General features: G+C 40.2%; 2 protein-coding genes across 2 annotated transcripts; one reads left to right on the top strand and one right to left on the bottom strand.

Moving 5' to 3' along the window:
* Positions 1-4,510: 4,510 nt before the first annotated feature.
* si:ch211-107o10.3 (uncharacterized protein LOC407663 homolog) lies at positions 4,511-11,659 on the bottom strand. Its single transcript, XM_056412176.1, has 7 exons — positions 11,400-11,659; positions 10,878-11,018; positions 10,505-10,696; positions 9,091-9,252; positions 8,258-8,374; positions 6,838-7,042; positions 4,511-5,713 (listed from the first exon to the last, which is right to left on the bottom strand). The coding sequence occupies exons 1-7, from the start codon at positions 11,473-11,475 to the stop codon at positions 5,617-5,619; spliced, it is 990 nt and encodes a 329-aa protein (XP_056268151.1). The 5' UTR covers positions 11,476-11,659; the 3' UTR covers positions 4,511-5,616.
* Positions 11,660-12,635: 976 nt separating this feature from the next.
* Positions 12,636-15,894, top strand: tmed3 (transmembrane p24 trafficking protein 3). The gene is made up of 3 exons (XM_056412177.1): positions 12,636-12,865; positions 13,253-13,498; positions 14,705-15,894. Exons 1-3 carry the CDS (start codon positions 12,722-12,724, stop codon positions 14,936-14,938), a joined length of 624 nt encoding a protein of 207 aa, XP_056268152.1. The 5' UTR covers positions 12,636-12,721; the 3' UTR covers positions 14,939-15,894.
* The last annotated feature ends 2,506 nt before the right edge of the window (positions 15,895-18,400 follow it).

Here is an 18,400-nt window from a genome sequence, read left to right as displayed (position 1 = left end):
TATATATGAAAGCCAAAGTATAAATATATACCTATATATATATATTGTTTATATATATATATATCAGTGACAAAAACAATGATATTCTCATTCTGCACTCAATATTTTGGCATTCCGGATGCTAAACTCCTGCTTCACTTGGATTCCACGACAGTTTCCAGAAGTAAATCCTGTGACATCATCATTACCGTGATTGATATTGGTTGTATTAGCCGTGTCATTGGCTGTAGTTTGATGCTATACCAGTAGAATATATTAAAAGCCACTTATTATCGCTTCTTATTATCTGAGGGCACAACATGGGTTAAAGGCCTGAAGTATTATTCTTTAAATAAAACAAGCAGCATCTGCAGCCTTCAGATACTTGAAGTGCTCGGCGACTCGGAGGAGCTGAGTCACTGCTGCTCCGATCAGCTCGTGCACAGACTCGTCCCCGAAAAAAGGCAATCACGGAATTGGCCTCTCCGCTCGGCTTTAGGCGTGTGAATGCTGAAAACCTGCATTCCCCCGCACATGCCCGAGGCAGGTACGCCTGTTTGTCCCCCAAACACACACACACTCTGAAAAGAAAAGGAATTAAGAGAGTGAAGGATACACTGCAAGATGATAGAAGGCCAGAAAGAGAGAGAGAGACCGAGACATATAGAAAATGTCTGTGAGCAGAAACAAGAGGCCGGCTGCATTCCAGAGGGAGCAAACAACACAACCCTCCACTTCACACATTCTCGTAAAAGCTTTATGATCCCCACAGGGAGGAAACGGGCACAGATGATCTGATGTTCTCTCTCCTGGGGTTGGGGGGGGGGGGGGGGGGCACATGCCACTGGCTGCAGCTGTGCGCTAACCGACTCCACGTACTATAGGGGGTATCATGAAATATGAGAGATATGCGAGTGTTAAGACTGTGGTTCCTGAAATACTCTGCAATATGTAAAAACATCATCTTTATATAGTTCAATATGTAAAAAGCGTCGTTTTTATAAAGTGAAATATGTAAAAACATAGTTTTCATATAGGGCAATGTGTAAAAACATAGTTTTCATGTAGTTCAATATGTAAAAACATAGTTTTTATATAGTTCAATATGTAAAAAGCGTAGTTTTGAAAGTGAAATATGTAAAAACATAGTTTTTATATAGTGCAATGTGTAAAAACATAGTTTTCATATAGGGCAATGTGTAAAAACATAGTTTTTCTAGAGTGTAATATGTAAAAACATAGTTTTTATAAAGTGAAATATGTAAAATCATAGTTTTTATATAGTGCAATGTGTAAAAACATAGTTTTTATTTAGTGTAATATGTAAAAACATAGTTTTCATATAGTGCAATGTGTAAAAACATTGTTTTTATATAGTGCAATATGTAAAAAACATAGTTTTTACATATTGCAATATGTAAAACATAGTTTTTATTTTGTGAAATATGTAAAAACATAGTTTTCATAAAGTGCAATCTGTAAAAACATTGTTTTTATTTACTGTAATATGTAAAAACATTGTTTTTATTTAGTGAAATATGTAAAAACATAGTTTTATATCGTGCAATATGTAAAAAGCGTAGTTTTTATATATTGCAATATGGAAAAACAACGTTTATATATAGTACAATATGTACAAACGTAGCCTTTATGTACTGTCTCCTCACATAGTTCACAAGTTGCTCTTCGTTTACACTCCAAACAGCAGGAGCCTTTACACACAACATGTATGTTATTGGTGACATGACATCGTTGCTCATGGGCAGCGGTGGAGTAGAACCACGGCGCTGCTTCAGGAAGGGGACATTATAACTCTAAATGAAGGCGTTATACAGATGATACCAAAATCACAATTTCTCTTTGATTCCTTGATTCTCCCCCCCCAAAAAAAAAATCTTTACGGTTTCACAATTGACAAACAAAAGGCCGTTCCTGAAACACAGGAACCACACGAGTGAAGGTGTAAAGAAGCCGATCGAAGCCGCATTGGGTGGATCATCGCTTGTTTTGAGCGATGTTTCCTTCTCCCTGTGCACGGGGGGCCCCGCGAGGAGGAGAGGAGCGAGTGGTCAACAGAGGAAAGAAGGAGCTGACAGGTATGTACGTATTGGAATGTGCTTCTCAGCCACACCTGTGTGAGGGGGGGGGGGGGTCTCATCCCACTGGCTGATCTCCACGTGATTGACAGCTGGAAGAACTATTTTGGCTGCGGTCCACAGGAGCCGGGGGGCAGGCATGGGGAGCCGTGGAGCGGCTGGACCAATGGCAGCGGGAGTTAAACCCTCCCGACAGCCAGGCGGGGCCGCAGTCAAATACAACTCATCAGTGGGGTGTGTCTCAAAAGTTTGTCGGCAGTCGAGCGGCGAGGGAGCCGCCGACCGCTGCAGGGGCCCCCTCGGACCGGTCGAAGCCGTAGAGGGAGAGACTTTTAGGTTTTCACCTCTTCTGACATCCAGATCTCATCCTCTCTTCGGGGACCGGGACCTCGGGGCAACGTCAGGTTGTCCTTGGATGGAGACTTTTTGTGTTTGTTTTTTTAACCTTTCAGGAATCTCAGGTCGCTATAGATACTGCGACCATCGGTGTCGTGGTCGCTCACATCTCCTTATCACTTTTCCAGCCCAGCTATAGATTGTGTGTGCGTTGGACGGAGAACTGATAAGGGCATGTGTACGACATTACCTACAGGCACCGCGAGGGACACCTGGCTCAGAGGTGTGGAATTGTTGACCGTGTTGAAAAGGCTTTTATTTGTTTTTTGTGCTTTTCTTTGTTTGCTTTTACAACTAATTTATTGTTTAGATTGAACGTATTGCATTTTGAAAAGCTGTTAAGAAAATAAGAGCTTTCATGTGCAGATTTAAGTGACTATAGGTTGCATTGTAATCTTATGATTTGTGAATAATTAAATGATCTTTAAAGTTCTTTAAGGATGATTTTTATGCTTTTATTTGCTTGCTTTTGCTGCTGATTCATTGTTTCGATGCACACTGCATTTTGAAGAGTTGTTAAGAAAATAAGAGCTTTTATGTGAAGTTTTAAGTGACTATAGGTTGCATTGTAATCTTATGATTTGTGAATAATGAAATGATCTTTAAAGTTTTTTCCAAGATGATTTTTGTGCTTTTGCTGCCAATTCATTGTTTAGATGGAACGCATTGCATTTCGAAGAGTTGTTAAGAAAATAAGAGCTTTTAAGTGCAATTTAAAGTGCATTGTAAACTTATGACTTGTGAATTTTACTTTGTGCCGGATGCATTTGTTTTTTACTCGACGATCGCGGACTGAAAGGAGTAAAGTTGGCGCCTCTGTCTCATAAAAATGAGAGACAGCAAAATATGAACGTGGATTCCCTTCAGGCAGCTCGGAGCAAGCACACCTGGTTGATGTGGTATTTCCTAAAAATATGACAGAAAGCATTCATCTGTCAGGTGTGGCTTCAGGCAAGACTGCGTGTTGTTTCTCTAAAGTCCTTCACGTTGTCAGGACGATCTATAAAGATTTAATTCAGTTTACAGACAGTTTTATATGTCAGGTGAAGTCTGCAGCATGTCAAATCACTTCTCCTGGCATCACATTTAGAACCAGTGAGACTCCGACATGACTCAGCATGACATAATCATGACGACGCAAGTCAGGCGAGTAATTTGTGATGCATGCTTAACTTTGTGACATGGGGTCACACCTACAGACATGCAGCTCTGGCATTCTCACTCACAGCTTCACTGGGATGTTTACAAGAACATAATAATATAGAACTGGATAGCCTGCAGTTAAAAAACAGTTACACATTATTTTTTTGTGGTAGCGATAACAACGTCCTGGTATAAAACATTAAATATAACGAGTTGTTGATTCATAGGTGTTTTATTTTTTCAAACTCCTATTAAGCTAAGTTTTATAAAAAATATTTTATTTTATATAATTAATATTTTTATCTGGCTTCATTTCAAAAGGGAGAACTATAATATGTTGTTGATTCATAGGGGAAAAAAACTATATATTCTATATAATTTATATTTGGCTTCATTTAAAAAGGGAGGACTCTTTTTGTCGTCGTCCCCCCCCCCCCCTCCCTTATCATAAAGATGCATAAACGTCCTGGTATAAAACATGAAATATAATAATTTGTTGATTCATAGCGGAAACAAAGTATATGAGAACTCCTATTAAGCTTTTTTTTAAATATTATATTTTATATAATTTTTATTTTACATTTGGCTTGAAAACTTTTTTTAATAACCGAGCTCAGACTTGATTATATATATAATAATAAAAATCTTCTTTAATGTGCTGATAAGCAGGATTCTCTATTTGTTTCTACAACTATTATGTAATTACTTATCAGCGAGTTATTTCATCATTATTACACTTATTCACATACATTTCAATTGATGGTTGATATCTTTTCTTTTAATTCACAGCCATCACATCTCAAATAAATAAATAAATATATGTATATATATATATATATATCGACGAGTTTAAGTTATTGCATACCTGCTATTTAATTATACGCCAGAAAAAGTAATCATTTTTAAATCTGATTTTATTATATCAGATTTTTTCTTTTGGTTTGTTTGGATAACGAAGGCACACAGTTCAATTGTCACAATATAAGCAACAAACAGAACACACACACACACACACACACTCTAACTGCTGCTCTCCCCTGAGGCGTCACCCCCCCCCCCCCTCTACACCTGGTGGAGGATCCTCTCTCTTCTAAAGTGCAACGACCTTTTGACCTCTGCCGACACGTTGCGGTCACTTCCGCGCCTTCACGCGACGCTCCGTCGCGACTCCGAGGTTGAAGCGCTACGCCGTCGTCTACCTTTTCCTTGTAGTTCTTAAAGATAGGATCGCTTTACATGTTTGTGAATTTGGTATAGAGAATGAATTTTTAAAAAACTACAATATCATTTTTAACTGTATGTTGTCGATTGTTGCCATGAATACAAGTTTGAAGTCTTTAAATATACATTTTTAGTATTCCAAATAAAAAATTAAATAAATACAATTGCTCATTAAAAATGGACATTCCTATCGCTCCTTTCTACTTCGACATGTGCCGCTCGTTGAGCCGCTCACACAGGGGATGATGGAGCTGAACACATATAATAATATGATGATGAGCTCATCAGGAGCAACGTGGGGTTCAGGGCCTCGCTCACTTTGACGTGCAAACAGGGAGACGGGGAATCGAACAATGAGCCCCGTGATAAAAGGAACAACCCCCCCCTCCTAATGCATACAGCCGGACAACCAGCCTAAACGCTCCATTAAAAGCAAGCATTGCCTCAAGGACATAAGCAATATATATATTACATTACATTACATGTCATTTAGCAGACGCTTTTAAATAAATATAACACAGATAGACAATAGAGCTCACAATAATAATTTAGAATATGCGTGATTATAAAGGTGAAGCAATAAACCTAAAGGTAACATCCACACGACCGACTGGAGTCTTTAGATTAAATAGTGCAAAGCGTGGGCAGCAAATCGTTAAAAGACCCGGAACAAGTGAAATAATTATTAATGCAATGCCCATTAAACCCATGAAATAAAACTAGCATGTCGTGGTGGTACATCCTCCCGTGTAAACATGCCCCCCCCCCCGGCCGTCGTGTGTTAAACCAGCCCGACCATGGAGGCGCTGAGCTCCCACAGCCTCTTGGCCGCGGCGTCGTCCAGGGCCTGTGGCGCCGGCTCCTTGGGGGCGCAGTCGCTGCACGAGGAAACAGAAGAGGAGATCACTCAAGAGCCACCGTGTTCACACAATGGATGTTTTGATTCTGTCCATTTGAGTTATCGCCCTTATTTTATTTGCTTTGTCAGTTTTGAATTTGTGAGCTCAAGGTTTTTTTATTTGCCATTCGTGCCTCGACCAACAGTCCAGACACATTGGAATTGTTTTGCAGGGCTCTCCGAGTCAACCGAGGTACAAACACACTATAATAACTAGAACGGGCACTCGGTAGAGCGCATACCTTCGCATATCACAAGATTGGGCATTGAATTATGAACATTTTGGCATTAGTTGCATGCCAATTGGATATAAATTGGTAAAAAGAAGATGTTGACCTTGTCATGACCTTGACCTTGACCGTTGACCCGATCGATCCCAAAATCTAATCAAATGGTCCCCGGATAATAACCAATCATCCCACCATATTTCATGCGATTCGGTTTAATACTTTTTGAGTTATGCGAGTAACACGCTTACGAATAAATAAATAAATAAATAAATACACGGCGATCAAAACATAACCTTCCGCATTTTCAATGCGAAGGTAATAAGACAAAATATAAAAACACATTGTACATAAGGTGGTAGAATATACAGTGTTAGATACAGTTTTTAAAAAACAGGTTATCAACATAAAGGAGAGGCCAGAGGTTAATAAATAAATAGGCTAGTGCTGAGTCTTGTGAAAAGAAAGAGGGGAAAGGGGAGAGTTATATGGGGATATTATGATATGAGGATTATGATTATAATGATATATTCTAGTTGCATTGTTTGTTAGTCACTATTCTCACTATTAATTGTTTTTGCACCCATTGAAATGCGTAAATATCGTACAAATATGTAATCTTATGTTTTTTAGGTCTGTTTTGTGACTATCTGCCTCTCGGGGCTTCAGATGAAAAAATAGCCTCTTGGCTATTAACTCTGGCACATTTACAGAAATGTTTTTTTTTTTTTAATTAAGGTTTACCGTCACTTCTCAAATTAACACACGTAAAAAACGCTCATAATCTAAACCCATAAAGTACAAAACGCGCACAGTCAACTGACAACTGCACACATGAACTCATTAAAGTTCGTCTCCTCGGTTTCACTGCTCTTGCCTGTAGTAGAGGCCGCTGGCGTTGGCCTGGCTCTCGTCCACGGCGCAGTAGATGCTGGTCTGAGCGCCGGCGGCGGGGCTTTTGATCAGCATGATGATCGGCGTGACGAAGATCCTCTGCCACAGAGCCAGCGTGGGCAGCAGGTGGCGGCCTAACTCGGTGCGGATGACACCGGGGTGGAGACTGTACACCGTCACACCGGTGCCTTATTAAAGAGAGGGGGGGGGGAGGGAGAGAGAGAGGGGGATCCATCAAACCAAAATACAATGCATTAAACCAGACGTCTCGTTATGTGTATTTTAAATATCAATGTTATTTAATACAGAGATATGTTTAATTAACACTGTGAAAGTGACATCATTCTTTTTCAACAACAAAAAGTATGTTCATCTGTGTCTTAATTATCTGTAAAAAAACCGGTAAATGAGATTTAAAGAAATTGAAAGAAGAGTTATTCATCGATGGAAATCTGGCTTCTTACCATTTACCATATTATAGTTTGTATTTTGAGACATTTTGTTTATTTTCTGGGACAGTGTGTACGGAGCTGAAAACTTAGATCCAGGTTCACGTAATGTGTATTTTAAATTTTAAACATTTTCTTCAGAAAACGCGTTTCATTTATTAAAATAAGTAGCTTACATAATTGTCCATCTCTGTTTTCTAAGTGACGGGTGAACCCCAATTTTAGGGGATTTTATCATCTATTTCGCACTTTTTCTTTCCAACAAGTAAAAAAGATTTAAAATATATATATATTTAAGTACTGTATTGGAGTACAATTTGTAGGTACTTGTACTCAATATTAGCATTTCCATTTTCTGCAACTATACACTTGAACTCCTCTCCTTTATAACTACCTTCGCATTGAAAATGCGGAAGGTTATGTTTTGATCGCCGTGTATTTATTTATTTATTTGTATGCGTGTTATTCGCATAACTCAAAAAGTATTAAACCGAATCGCATGAAATTTGGTGGGATGATTGGTTATTATCCGGGGACCATTTGATTAGATTTTGGGATCGATCGGGTCAAAGGTCAAGGTCATGAAAAGGTCAACATCTTCTTGAATCGCATGAAATTTGGTGAGATGATTGGTTATTATCCGGGGACCATTTGATTAGACTTTGGGATCAATCGGGTTAAAGGTCAAGGTCAAGGTCATGGATAGGTCAAAATCTTCTTTTTACCATAGCACGGTCAATTTTTATCCAATTGGCATTCAACTAATGCCACAATGTTCATAATTCAATGCCCAATCTTGTGATATGCGAAGGTATGCGCTCTACCGAGTGCCCGTTCTAGTTGATGGATATATTGGACTCTATGCTACACTCGTATGATAATTTCGAGCTCAGACCGTGGACTTCGAGGGTCCATGAAGACGGAGCATGCCTGTGCAGCTCTAGGACCCTCTACCTTGCAGTCTGGAGGCCAGCTCTCTGCAGAAGAGCACGTTGGCCAGCTTGCTCTGCCTGTAGCTCGTCTCGCGGTGGTACTGCACATCGAGGTGGATGTCGTCGAAGTCGATGCTGCCTGCAAGAAAACAACCCAGTGTAGTCCTCGAGCAGAAATGACATTTTAAAAATTCGAAAGCAATCACGTAAGTCGTATCGATCATAGACGAACCAAAAGCGTAATATCCCTTTATTATTTGGAAATATAGTACATAACACAGTAAACATGCACTTTAACTGATATTTCCTTTGTTTTTCATCTTTTTGTTGACATACAGTGGGTACTGAATACTTATGACCATGTGATTTTTTTTTCTTTTCTTTTTTTATAAATTTGCAAAAATTTCTACATTTCTGTTTTTTTCTGTCGAGATGGGGTCCTGAGTGAACATTAAGGAGAAATAAAATGAACTTTTTTGATTTTCGAAAATGGCTGCAATGAAAGAAAGAGTGAAAATTGTTAAGGGGTCTGAATACTTTCTCGTACCCACTGTATACAAACAGATAATAAACTGGTACACCCACTGGTACACCCACTGGTACACCTACCTAGAGTACAGGAAAATAATTATATACAAAAGAGATACAAAGAGGTCACCTCATTAAGCCGAGCCAGACGTCTACATATGTAACTAAACACACACATATCTGGTATACACACCTGCATCACTCTACAGAGTAGATACACAGTCATTACATCACACAAGTACAATATGTCCAGGAAGGAAATGACAATCGGACCGGCCAATTCTAACTTTTAATTGGACATAAAGATGACCAATCGGTCGTCTTTACCTTTCTCGTGGGCCAGACTGGAGACGATGACGACGCGACTCGGAGTCGACTTCTTCAGCAGGTTGAGGAGACAGTTGGTGAGGAGGAAATGTCCCAAGTGGTTGACGCCAAACTGCATCTCAAAGCCGTCATTGGTCTTCCACTTCGGACACATCATGATACCTAAAAGTCAACGGATAAATGCGACATGAAAACTTAATTGAGTTGAGTTGAGACTCCGCCCACTCCTCCTCTCTACCGCCATCTGCCTGATGGATCGTGGAGGTCTCCATCGTGGAATATGCCTACTATGAACTATTCATACACTCTGTCATATTCATTGAATGTATTTTAACTCTAAATCTGTCTTTCTGTACACATGACATCTATTGTTCTGTCCATCCTGGAGAGGGATCCTCCTCTGTTGCGCTCCTGAAGGTTTCTTCCCTTTTTTCCCCCTGAAGGGTTATTTGGGAGTTTTTCCTGGTCCGATGTGAGGTTTTGGAGCAGGGATGTCTGTGTGTACAGATTGTAAAGCACTCCGAGACAAATTTGTAATTTGTGAAATTGGGCTCTACAAATAAACTGAATTGAATTGAATTGAATATGCGACCATCAGTTAAACCCCAAACTGAGGTTAATAAATACAGCCGGCTCAATTTCAGCCATTAAAAGCAGCCGCTCATATGAAAAATATGGGATCTTTTTTTTAATGATTCCGATTAATTTCGATACAGGTTTTCTAGCTGCAAGGTGTTTAAAAACCTTTTTTTTATTGCATTTTCAACAAAACAGAGCAATCCTTGACATTTAAATAAATAAACACAACACACCAAACAGCATCAGGACATTGTTAAAGGTGTTGGAGCTATTTATTTTTTGACATTAGTATTTAGTTTTATTGGAAAGTAATATTGTTTAATCATTGCCTATTCAGGTTATATATTTGATATGTTGAAAGAGCTTTTTTCTTACGATAGTTTTAATTTAGTTTAATTCATTGTGATAGTTGTTTAAATATATTTAGTTTTAGGATTGGTTCACTGATTGGTAACACTGGGCCCCTGTGGTTATATATAGGTGTGGGTAGCTTCAGGACCAGCATGCACCGGGGTGGCCTATGGTTTTTTACGAGCACACGAGAGACACAGTGTCAACATTTAGTTTGTTCTTTTTGTTTGTTTAGTAAATTAATTATAAGAATAATGGAATAAGGAAATGGACATTACTTTCTTTTTGCTGCGTCAACTCCAAAACCCCCACGGTGCGTCAGCGGCAATTTGATTTATAGTTTTAATTGATTTATTGGACAAATGGCCACTACAGGTGTTTTTTTAAACACGTGTCATGAAGTCCGCACTCATTCTGTCTCCTCTCCCTCCCCTATAATACATTCCGCTTGCAGCCATCAGTGTTGGTATTGTATTGAACATACCTGCGTTGTTGATGAGGATGTCCAGACGTTCCTCGTTCTCCTCGACGTCTTTGGCCAGGTCCCGGACGGACTGCAGGGAGGCGAGGTCCAGTTTCTTCACCACCACGTTGCCGTTGCCGCTCTGCTGCCGGATCTCGTCGGCCACGATGCAGGCTTTGGTCACGTCTCTGCAGGCCAGGATCACTCTGGCTCCTTTGGCGGCGCGCAGTGTGTTTAGGAGTTAGACGGTAAGTATAATTAATTCGTAGTCAAAGCAGGAAGGCTGGAATTTAGCTTTAATCCAAAGCCACTCTAAAGATAGGGGGGGAAGTGCTGCACAAAGTCAAGAAGAAGAAGAAGAAGTAGCAACACGAATAGGAGGTGAGGGTCGTACCTCGCTTGGCCATGTCCAGGGCCGTCTCCTTGCCGATGCCAGTGTTGGCTCCTGTGATCAGGACTGTTTTCCCATCTAGTCTGACCTTGCTCCGACACACTCCCCCAGCCATCCACCTGCGCAAGGCCAGTATGCCTGCCCCTGCCAGAAAAAAAAAGGAAACGTTATCTTTCATAGCAAATACAGTGTCATATTCCTTGTTGTGGTTGTCAATATTTATTTCCCATTTGGTTCAGTTTATTTTTTAATTTTTTTAACATTCTCGTTCCTTGTTAATGTGACGTTAAAAAAGCGGCAGTAAAACTTGTTCACTTGCAGGAGAAAACATAAATCAATAAATACATAAAGTTGAACTGCTGGTGCATTTTTAAATATGACTTGACATCAAAAGAGAATATCACTGTCATGGTGGAATAAACTGCTTTTCTGGCTACATGGCGGATTATTATCACTTAACTGTTTACTTACATGTAAGGACAACTTAGCATACACAATATCGTTTAGATAGAATAATGAATTTACCTGCAATACACGCAACAGCGAGACCGGTCGCGTGTCTGGTTATTAAGTGCCTGATGGCATCTGCGTAGTTTTGCATATTTTAGCCTGTTAATTATGAATTAACCAGCTTAAATAACTGCAAGCTTCGGTGGGAATAGTATCACCAATGTCCAGTAAACACGGTGTGGTTTAGAATAGCACCGCGCTCCTCTTTAGATAATACAACATCAAATGCTGTAAAACGATTTCGATCTCGCTCAAGTCAACTCCACCGTGCGGAAGTGGGGGCGTGACGTGCGCCGTCTGGGATTTTCAGAATAAAACTCTTGTTTACTGTTTACATTCTGTTGTCTTGGCAACTCATGACACAAGCTGCTGCTTTAGGTGTGTTCACAAACAAAAATACAATTTGCTGTCGTGAAAATTACATGTTAATGTCAGACTCTTTTACATAGGTTTTAAATATATTACAGGTCCAAAGGACTTCTACAGTTATCTGGATTAAGGACATGTTTTTTTATTTTCATTTATTTTATTAAATAAATTAATTCATCGTTCTTTATTCATTATGATTGGTGTGGAAAGTAACCATTGACTCAAGTAATGTATCTAAATACAAATCTGAGGTACTTGTGCTTCACTTCAGTATGTCAATGTTGTGCTACTTTGTACTTCCACTCCACTACTGATGCAAAAACTCTTTACTACACTCATTGAACTACTTTACATTTTCAATTAAAACTACATGCAAAACATTATCAGTTTGTAAATTATAATGTAATGTTGGTTAAACAAACCAACAACAAGTTCAGCATTAACTACATTACATATATGTCTGTACTTTTAGTTAAATAGATTTTGAATGCAGGATAAATTGTTCTGAATGCTTGAAAATAAATAAATGAACTTTAAAACCAAAAATCCGTTCGGGGTTATACTTCATAAAATGTGTGTTTTATTTTCCAAAGCAAAAAATAATGTGTGCTGCCTGACTTTAAAAAATAAATTAAAAGGGTAATTTATTTTGAAAACCAAATGCCGGTGCTGTAACTGGATCAAATAAACGGCTCTGGCTGAGATTCAATGTGTCATCTCGTGACTTTAACTGATTAAAAAACATATCGACTCACATTTAGAGTCACCGTCTGTCTTGTTTGACGGTATTTTAAGTTCGATAATATTTTATTATTTTTAAATTTTACATACAAAAGATACAAACCCGCCCCGGAAGTGGTTCGCGCTCGTGCCACGTCAGAGCTACACACTTGTTACCATCCGCCGCTACCAACAGCTAGCTACACTTGTCTGTCCGCTTTCTGCCTTGTTTCTTTCTCTCCGTCGCGATGCTCTTCCTGGGACTCGGCTGTCTCCTGCTGCATGTGTCCGCGGTGCTCGGCACCGAGCTCACCTTCGAGCTCGCCGACAACGAAAAGCAATGTTTTTACGAGGCACTGCAGAAAGACGTGAAGTTTGAAATAGACTTCCAAGTAAGTTACTCCGAAAGCCTCATCACTCCCACGAGTTAACATAGAACTTATGCAGCATATTGTCAAAAAAAACCACGAGCAATTTGAGTAAACGTGCATCGTTTTAGTTCCTATAGTTTTCAAAAAGGCCTTCCCGAGTGCACATTTTGACAACTAAATTTGAGCCTTCTCGCTTTCCTTATCCTCCAGTTTATCACACAATAAAGCTGAGGAGAAATAGTTTAAAAAACTGATTTGTTCACTTTTGCTGCACAACCAGTATGAGCAGTTTCAACCTTACACACTCCATACGTCACAAAAATAATATATATATATATCTCAACTATTTTGGCATGTATATATGATTTGTCGTCCACATGTGTACGAGAGTGTCTTCTTTTCTCTCAGGTCATCGCAGGAGGCAACTACGACGTGGACAGCTTCGTCACCGATCCTCAATACAATGTCCTGTACAATGAGAAGAAGAAGCAGTACGACAGCTTCTCTCACACCACGACGATGGCGGGAGCCTACAAGGTCTGCTTCAGCAACGAGTTCTCCACGTTCACGCACAAAACCGTGTACCTGGACTTCCGCCACGGAGACGAGGAGCCTCTCATTCAGACCATGAATGGAGCTACGGCGCTGACTCAGGTGCGTCTGAGGAACAAGGGGGCTGCAGGTTCACGACAATCCAATACGCGCACATTTAGAGTTATGAGCCAAGTTAAAGAGACATTATGAGACAATGTGTTTTGTAAATTGGGCGAAATAATCGGAAAAGGTTCAGAACAACCGTTACTGTTCCCTTGTTGGTGAAGTTTCAGAGGCGGGACAGTTTAAAAGTCCACTAAGTGGAGCCAAAGCTGTTATTTAATTTAGCCCTTTAGGGACATTGCTGGGTTGCATTTTTTTAATACAATGTCGTAAAGAGTGCAAATATCTCAGCTGGCTCAGAGGGTAGGGCCCTGCAACTGCAGGGTTGTGGGTTGTGATCCCGCCTCCCCTCCCCGCTAGCTGCAAAGTGTCCTTGCAGCAGGCACAACCCCCCCAGTTGCTTTCGGGGCTTCACCGCCAGCCCACTGCTCTAATATAACTGGGATGGTTAAATGAGAACTAATTTCCCCTTGGGGATTAATAAAAGTGTATATTCTATTCTATTCTATATAAAAGTGTGAATTGACGAGTATCGCAGTGCACTGCAAAAATTGTGTTCATAACCATGGCTGAATCGTATTTGCGAGTATTTAAATGTCTTCTCCTTACGCCAAAATACCTGAAATGTCCGGGTTTGTTAACGCCCCCTTTTCAGAGAATGGCAAAAACATCTTCATTGCAGTTTTACAGTTCATCAGAACACCGAATATAACTCACAATTCCCACACGTGTCGATCCCTAGTTAGTGTTTTTAATGCAATACTACATCCACGATTGCTACCTTCGCATTGAAAATGCGGAAGGTAATGTTTTGATCGCCGTGTATTCATTTATTTACGTGTTTGCGTGTTATTCGCATAAGTCAAAAAGTATTAAACCGAATCGCATGACATTTGGTGGGATGATTGGTTATTATCCGGGGACCATTTGATTCGATTTTGGGATCGATCGGGCCAAAGGTCAAGGTCAAGGTCAAAATCTTATTTTGTTCATAATTCAATGCCCAATCTTGTGATATGCGAAGGTATGCGCTCTACCGAGTGCCCGTTCTAGTTTATGTATATATTGTATTTCGGGCCACTTTGAGTGCGGAGACATGCGTGGGAAGTCTCAGTTTTCCTTTGCCTATACGTGACCCTCCTCTTCCTCCAGCTGTGTACGCGTCGCTCTGGATTCATCGCTGTCGATCTTTCTACTTTTCAGTTGGAGTCGTCCTGCGTCGCCATCCACGAGGTCCTGAAGGTGGTGGACGACTCTCAGACGTGGTACCGGCTCAGGGAGGCGCACGACCGCACGAAGGCCGAGCACCTCCTGGAGCGCGTGACCTACTGGTCCATCGGAGAAACCGTCCTGCTGTTCGTCATCGGCCTCGGCCAAGTCGTGATGCTCAAGAGCTTCTTCAGCGAGAGGAAAGGCTCCGTGGCGGCCGCCACTTAGAACTCGTGGTCTCGATTTGCACCTCGGGAAGAACCCGGTGGCGGCGTGGCAACACGTGCGTCTGGAGATTAGCACACACACACACACACACACACACCTTGTCGTATTTTCAGCAGACCTTTTTGTTAAAAAGGGGATAATTTGGGAAGTCTCTCGATTTTTTTTTTTCTCCTGCGCACCAAGTGTCAAACACACTTGTGAGTGTCTTTATCGAGACTGTGCCGATTTATGTTAACGGGCGAGAAGAAACGACTCGTACTCGTTTTGGGGGAAATTAGATATTTCCACCTTTTCAACCTTGCGCAGATAATTTATAATATATATATATTTTTAGTGCAACACAAAGCAGGGTTAGATTGATCTGTTAATAATTAAGAGAATCATGGGTTTTCATCTGCATACTAATTACACAAGGTGTTGTGGATGAATGTAGGTTGTTTTGTTTTATATTGTGTTTATTATTATTATTATTATTACCTTAATTTATGTGCGAAAAAAGAGGTGTAAGAGCTCCGTCTCCCTCATCCCCCTGTGTCTCATACAAAGTGCCTTAAGACATTTTATTTTAATTTTCTACCAAGTTGAAAGTTTACGTTTAATTGGTCTGTTGTGTACCAACATCTGTTACTGATTGGATTCTCAGTTTTCTCTCTCGTGGATTATAAATCCAGGTTATTTTATACAGCGAGGTGTTTAATTAACACTTAAGTGACATCATTGTGATGGCGGCTTTTCTTTTTCAACAACAAAAACTATGTTTATCTGTAAAAAACAATCAATAGATTAAAATTAATTGAGATAAAAGCCTTTTTTTTTTGGAGCGATGAAATTCTGGCTTCTTAACATTTGTCATATTATGGTTTGTATTTTGAGAAAAAAATTATTTTCTGGAACAATGTGTATGGAGCTGTCAACTTAGATCCAGGTTTCATTATTAAATTAAGTAGCTCACGTAATTGTGCAGCCTTGTCTCTGTTTTCTAAATGACGGGTGACTCCAATTTTGGGGGATTTTATAATCTATTTCTCACTTTTTCTTGCCAACTTGTAAAGAACATTTTGGTCCCTGGATACAAATATATTTTCTATTTCAATACATTCATGCAACAGTTTTTAAGTACTGTATGGGTGAACAATTTTGAGGTACTTGTACTTCATATTAGCATTTTCATCCTTTATTGATGGAAATATTGTCCTCTATGCTACACTCAGCATCAAGGCTGACGGCGATGAGATGACTCATCATCTGGGAGTTCATCAAAGAGAAGGTCAAACAAAATGAATTAGACTTTCACTCTAAAGAAACTAGAGGTCGCCTGATTGGTCATAAATAGGTTTTAATCAGAAAGACTGCAGATGTGCACAAAACACCTTTGTGTATTCCTGATAACACCCTCGACTCGGCTCTGGCAACTCAAAAAAGTTTAGACACTTTTTTCTTCTTTGTTTTGTATAAATCTTTGTATCCAATTTTTTTTAAAGGGACCACTCTTTTCTATTTTTGTATTTCTATAGCTCACTGACACACCACTGTGCTCATGGTCCCGGTGCCAGATGTCCAGTTACACATCGCACACTGTGATTCTGCCTCATGAATCGATACCAACGCCGTTAACACAACGTTCCCTGGAGACATCTTCCCATTCCCGATTAGATTCATTTTCCCAAATCCTCTATTGTGATTATACTCACCCATTTTCAATTTAGTTGGGCAAACAAAGTGGATATAATTCAATGTAATGTGACAGAGGAACATTTTATGCTTCAGTTTATGAACATATTTAAGAAGAATGCGTGAAATGTCGAGAATTTTAACGAGAAGTATTGATGTGATTAGCCTCGAGCCCTCTGAAAGAGCTTCACGGATATGATTTAACGAGACAACAGTTAAGGAATGCGACTTCCCTACACTTCCACATAACGCCTCCAGAGGGCGCTAGAGAGATTCCCACTCGTGATTCACGTTCAAGCCATCTGAGTCTACGTTTTAATTGCAGCCCATGTCCAGGAGAATATTCATCGTGCAGTGTGCTCCTCGAGTCCAGTGCACGACCGTGGGTGCCGTTTGCTCCAGCAGGGGGCGTGGCCTAATGGGAGTTTTTAGGACAATTACAGCACAACACCGGCCGATGTCGACGCGGCGAGCGAGCCGTGTGCAGAAGGCTTCGACTGCCACTCGCAGACGCTCTCCTGAAATCATTGCTGGGCCCTGCAGCTCGTTATGGATGGAGAACAGCGAATGACGCCTGGATGTACCTCCAGATGTGTTTCTGTTCCTCGAGCGCAGCAGGAGTTCAGTTATCCTGCATAACAACCCGAGTAGACGGAAGCAAAACATTCCTTTAGGAAGGCCGTGAATTAAAAGGACACGAGTCACTTCCAAACTGAACCCCACTGACCTCTGCTCTCTTTCTGACAGTCACTAAAAATGACAGATAAAATAGTCGCGGTGCTATGAATACATTTTCCATTTCCTGTTTTAATTTCCTCCTGGAGGAAGATTCCGATGAAGCCATTGTAGCGCTAAAGAACCGCCCACTTAATAGGAGCCGCAGCCTTAAAAGAGTTATAGATATCTGAACCCCATCCTGGGAAATGCTTTAATATGCATAACTACTGCAAAGCATCTATGAAACAGTTATAACCAATTAATGGAGGGGGGGGGGGGGGAGGTCAACACAATGCTGACGTGGAGCAGAATGTTTAACGTCCTAGTTTTATGCGTTAGTCGGCTATCATTTGCAAAATTAATACAAACGACAGCATGAACAGAGGCTATTATTATTATTATTATTATCGCATTGAAAATGCAGAAGGTTATGTTTTGATCGCCGTGTATTTATTTATTTCTATGTGTGTTACTCGCATAACTCAAAAAGTATTAAACCGAATCGCATGAAATTTGGTGGGATGATTGGTTATTATCCGGGGACCATTTGATTAGATTTTGGGATCAATCGGGTCAAAGCTCAAGGTCATGAAAAGGTCAAAATCTTCTTTCTACCATAGCGCGGTCAATTTCTATCCAATTGGCATGCAACTAATGCCAACATGTTCATAATTCAATGCCCAATCTTGTGATATGCGAAGGTATGCGCTCTACTGAGTGCCCGTTCTAGTTATTATTATAGTAGTGGATATGTCCACTCAGCCTCAGTGCTGGATACTAAAATCTAGATAATTGCATCATAGCAGATATTAGATATTAGGTGATGTCACCGGCCATCTCGCCGTCCCGTTTCCTTCTTTGTTTTTCTGTAGTTTTGTAAGCGTTCAATCATAAAACTAAATTATTGCCCGTTATTTTTGCTCTAGTTGAAAAGTCATGTTGAGCAATCCATCTAATAACTGATAATACGCATAATTTAAAACCATAACTGTGATTCTGGTGGAGAACAAAAAGTGACTACATTTTATGACAATCCATTCATACGTATATTTAAATAAAGCCTGGACCAATCGC

The sequence above is a fragment of the Pseudoliparis swirei genome, chromosome 4 (assembly GCF_029220125.1).
Source record: "Pseudoliparis swirei isolate HS2019 ecotype Mariana Trench chromosome 4, NWPU_hadal_v1, whole genome shotgun sequence".
NCBI lineage: Eukaryota > Metazoa > Chordata > Actinopteri > Perciformes > Liparidae > Pseudoliparis > Pseudoliparis swirei.
Note: the sequence above shows the minus strand (reverse complement) of the source record. Positions and strands in the feature narration are given on the sequence as shown.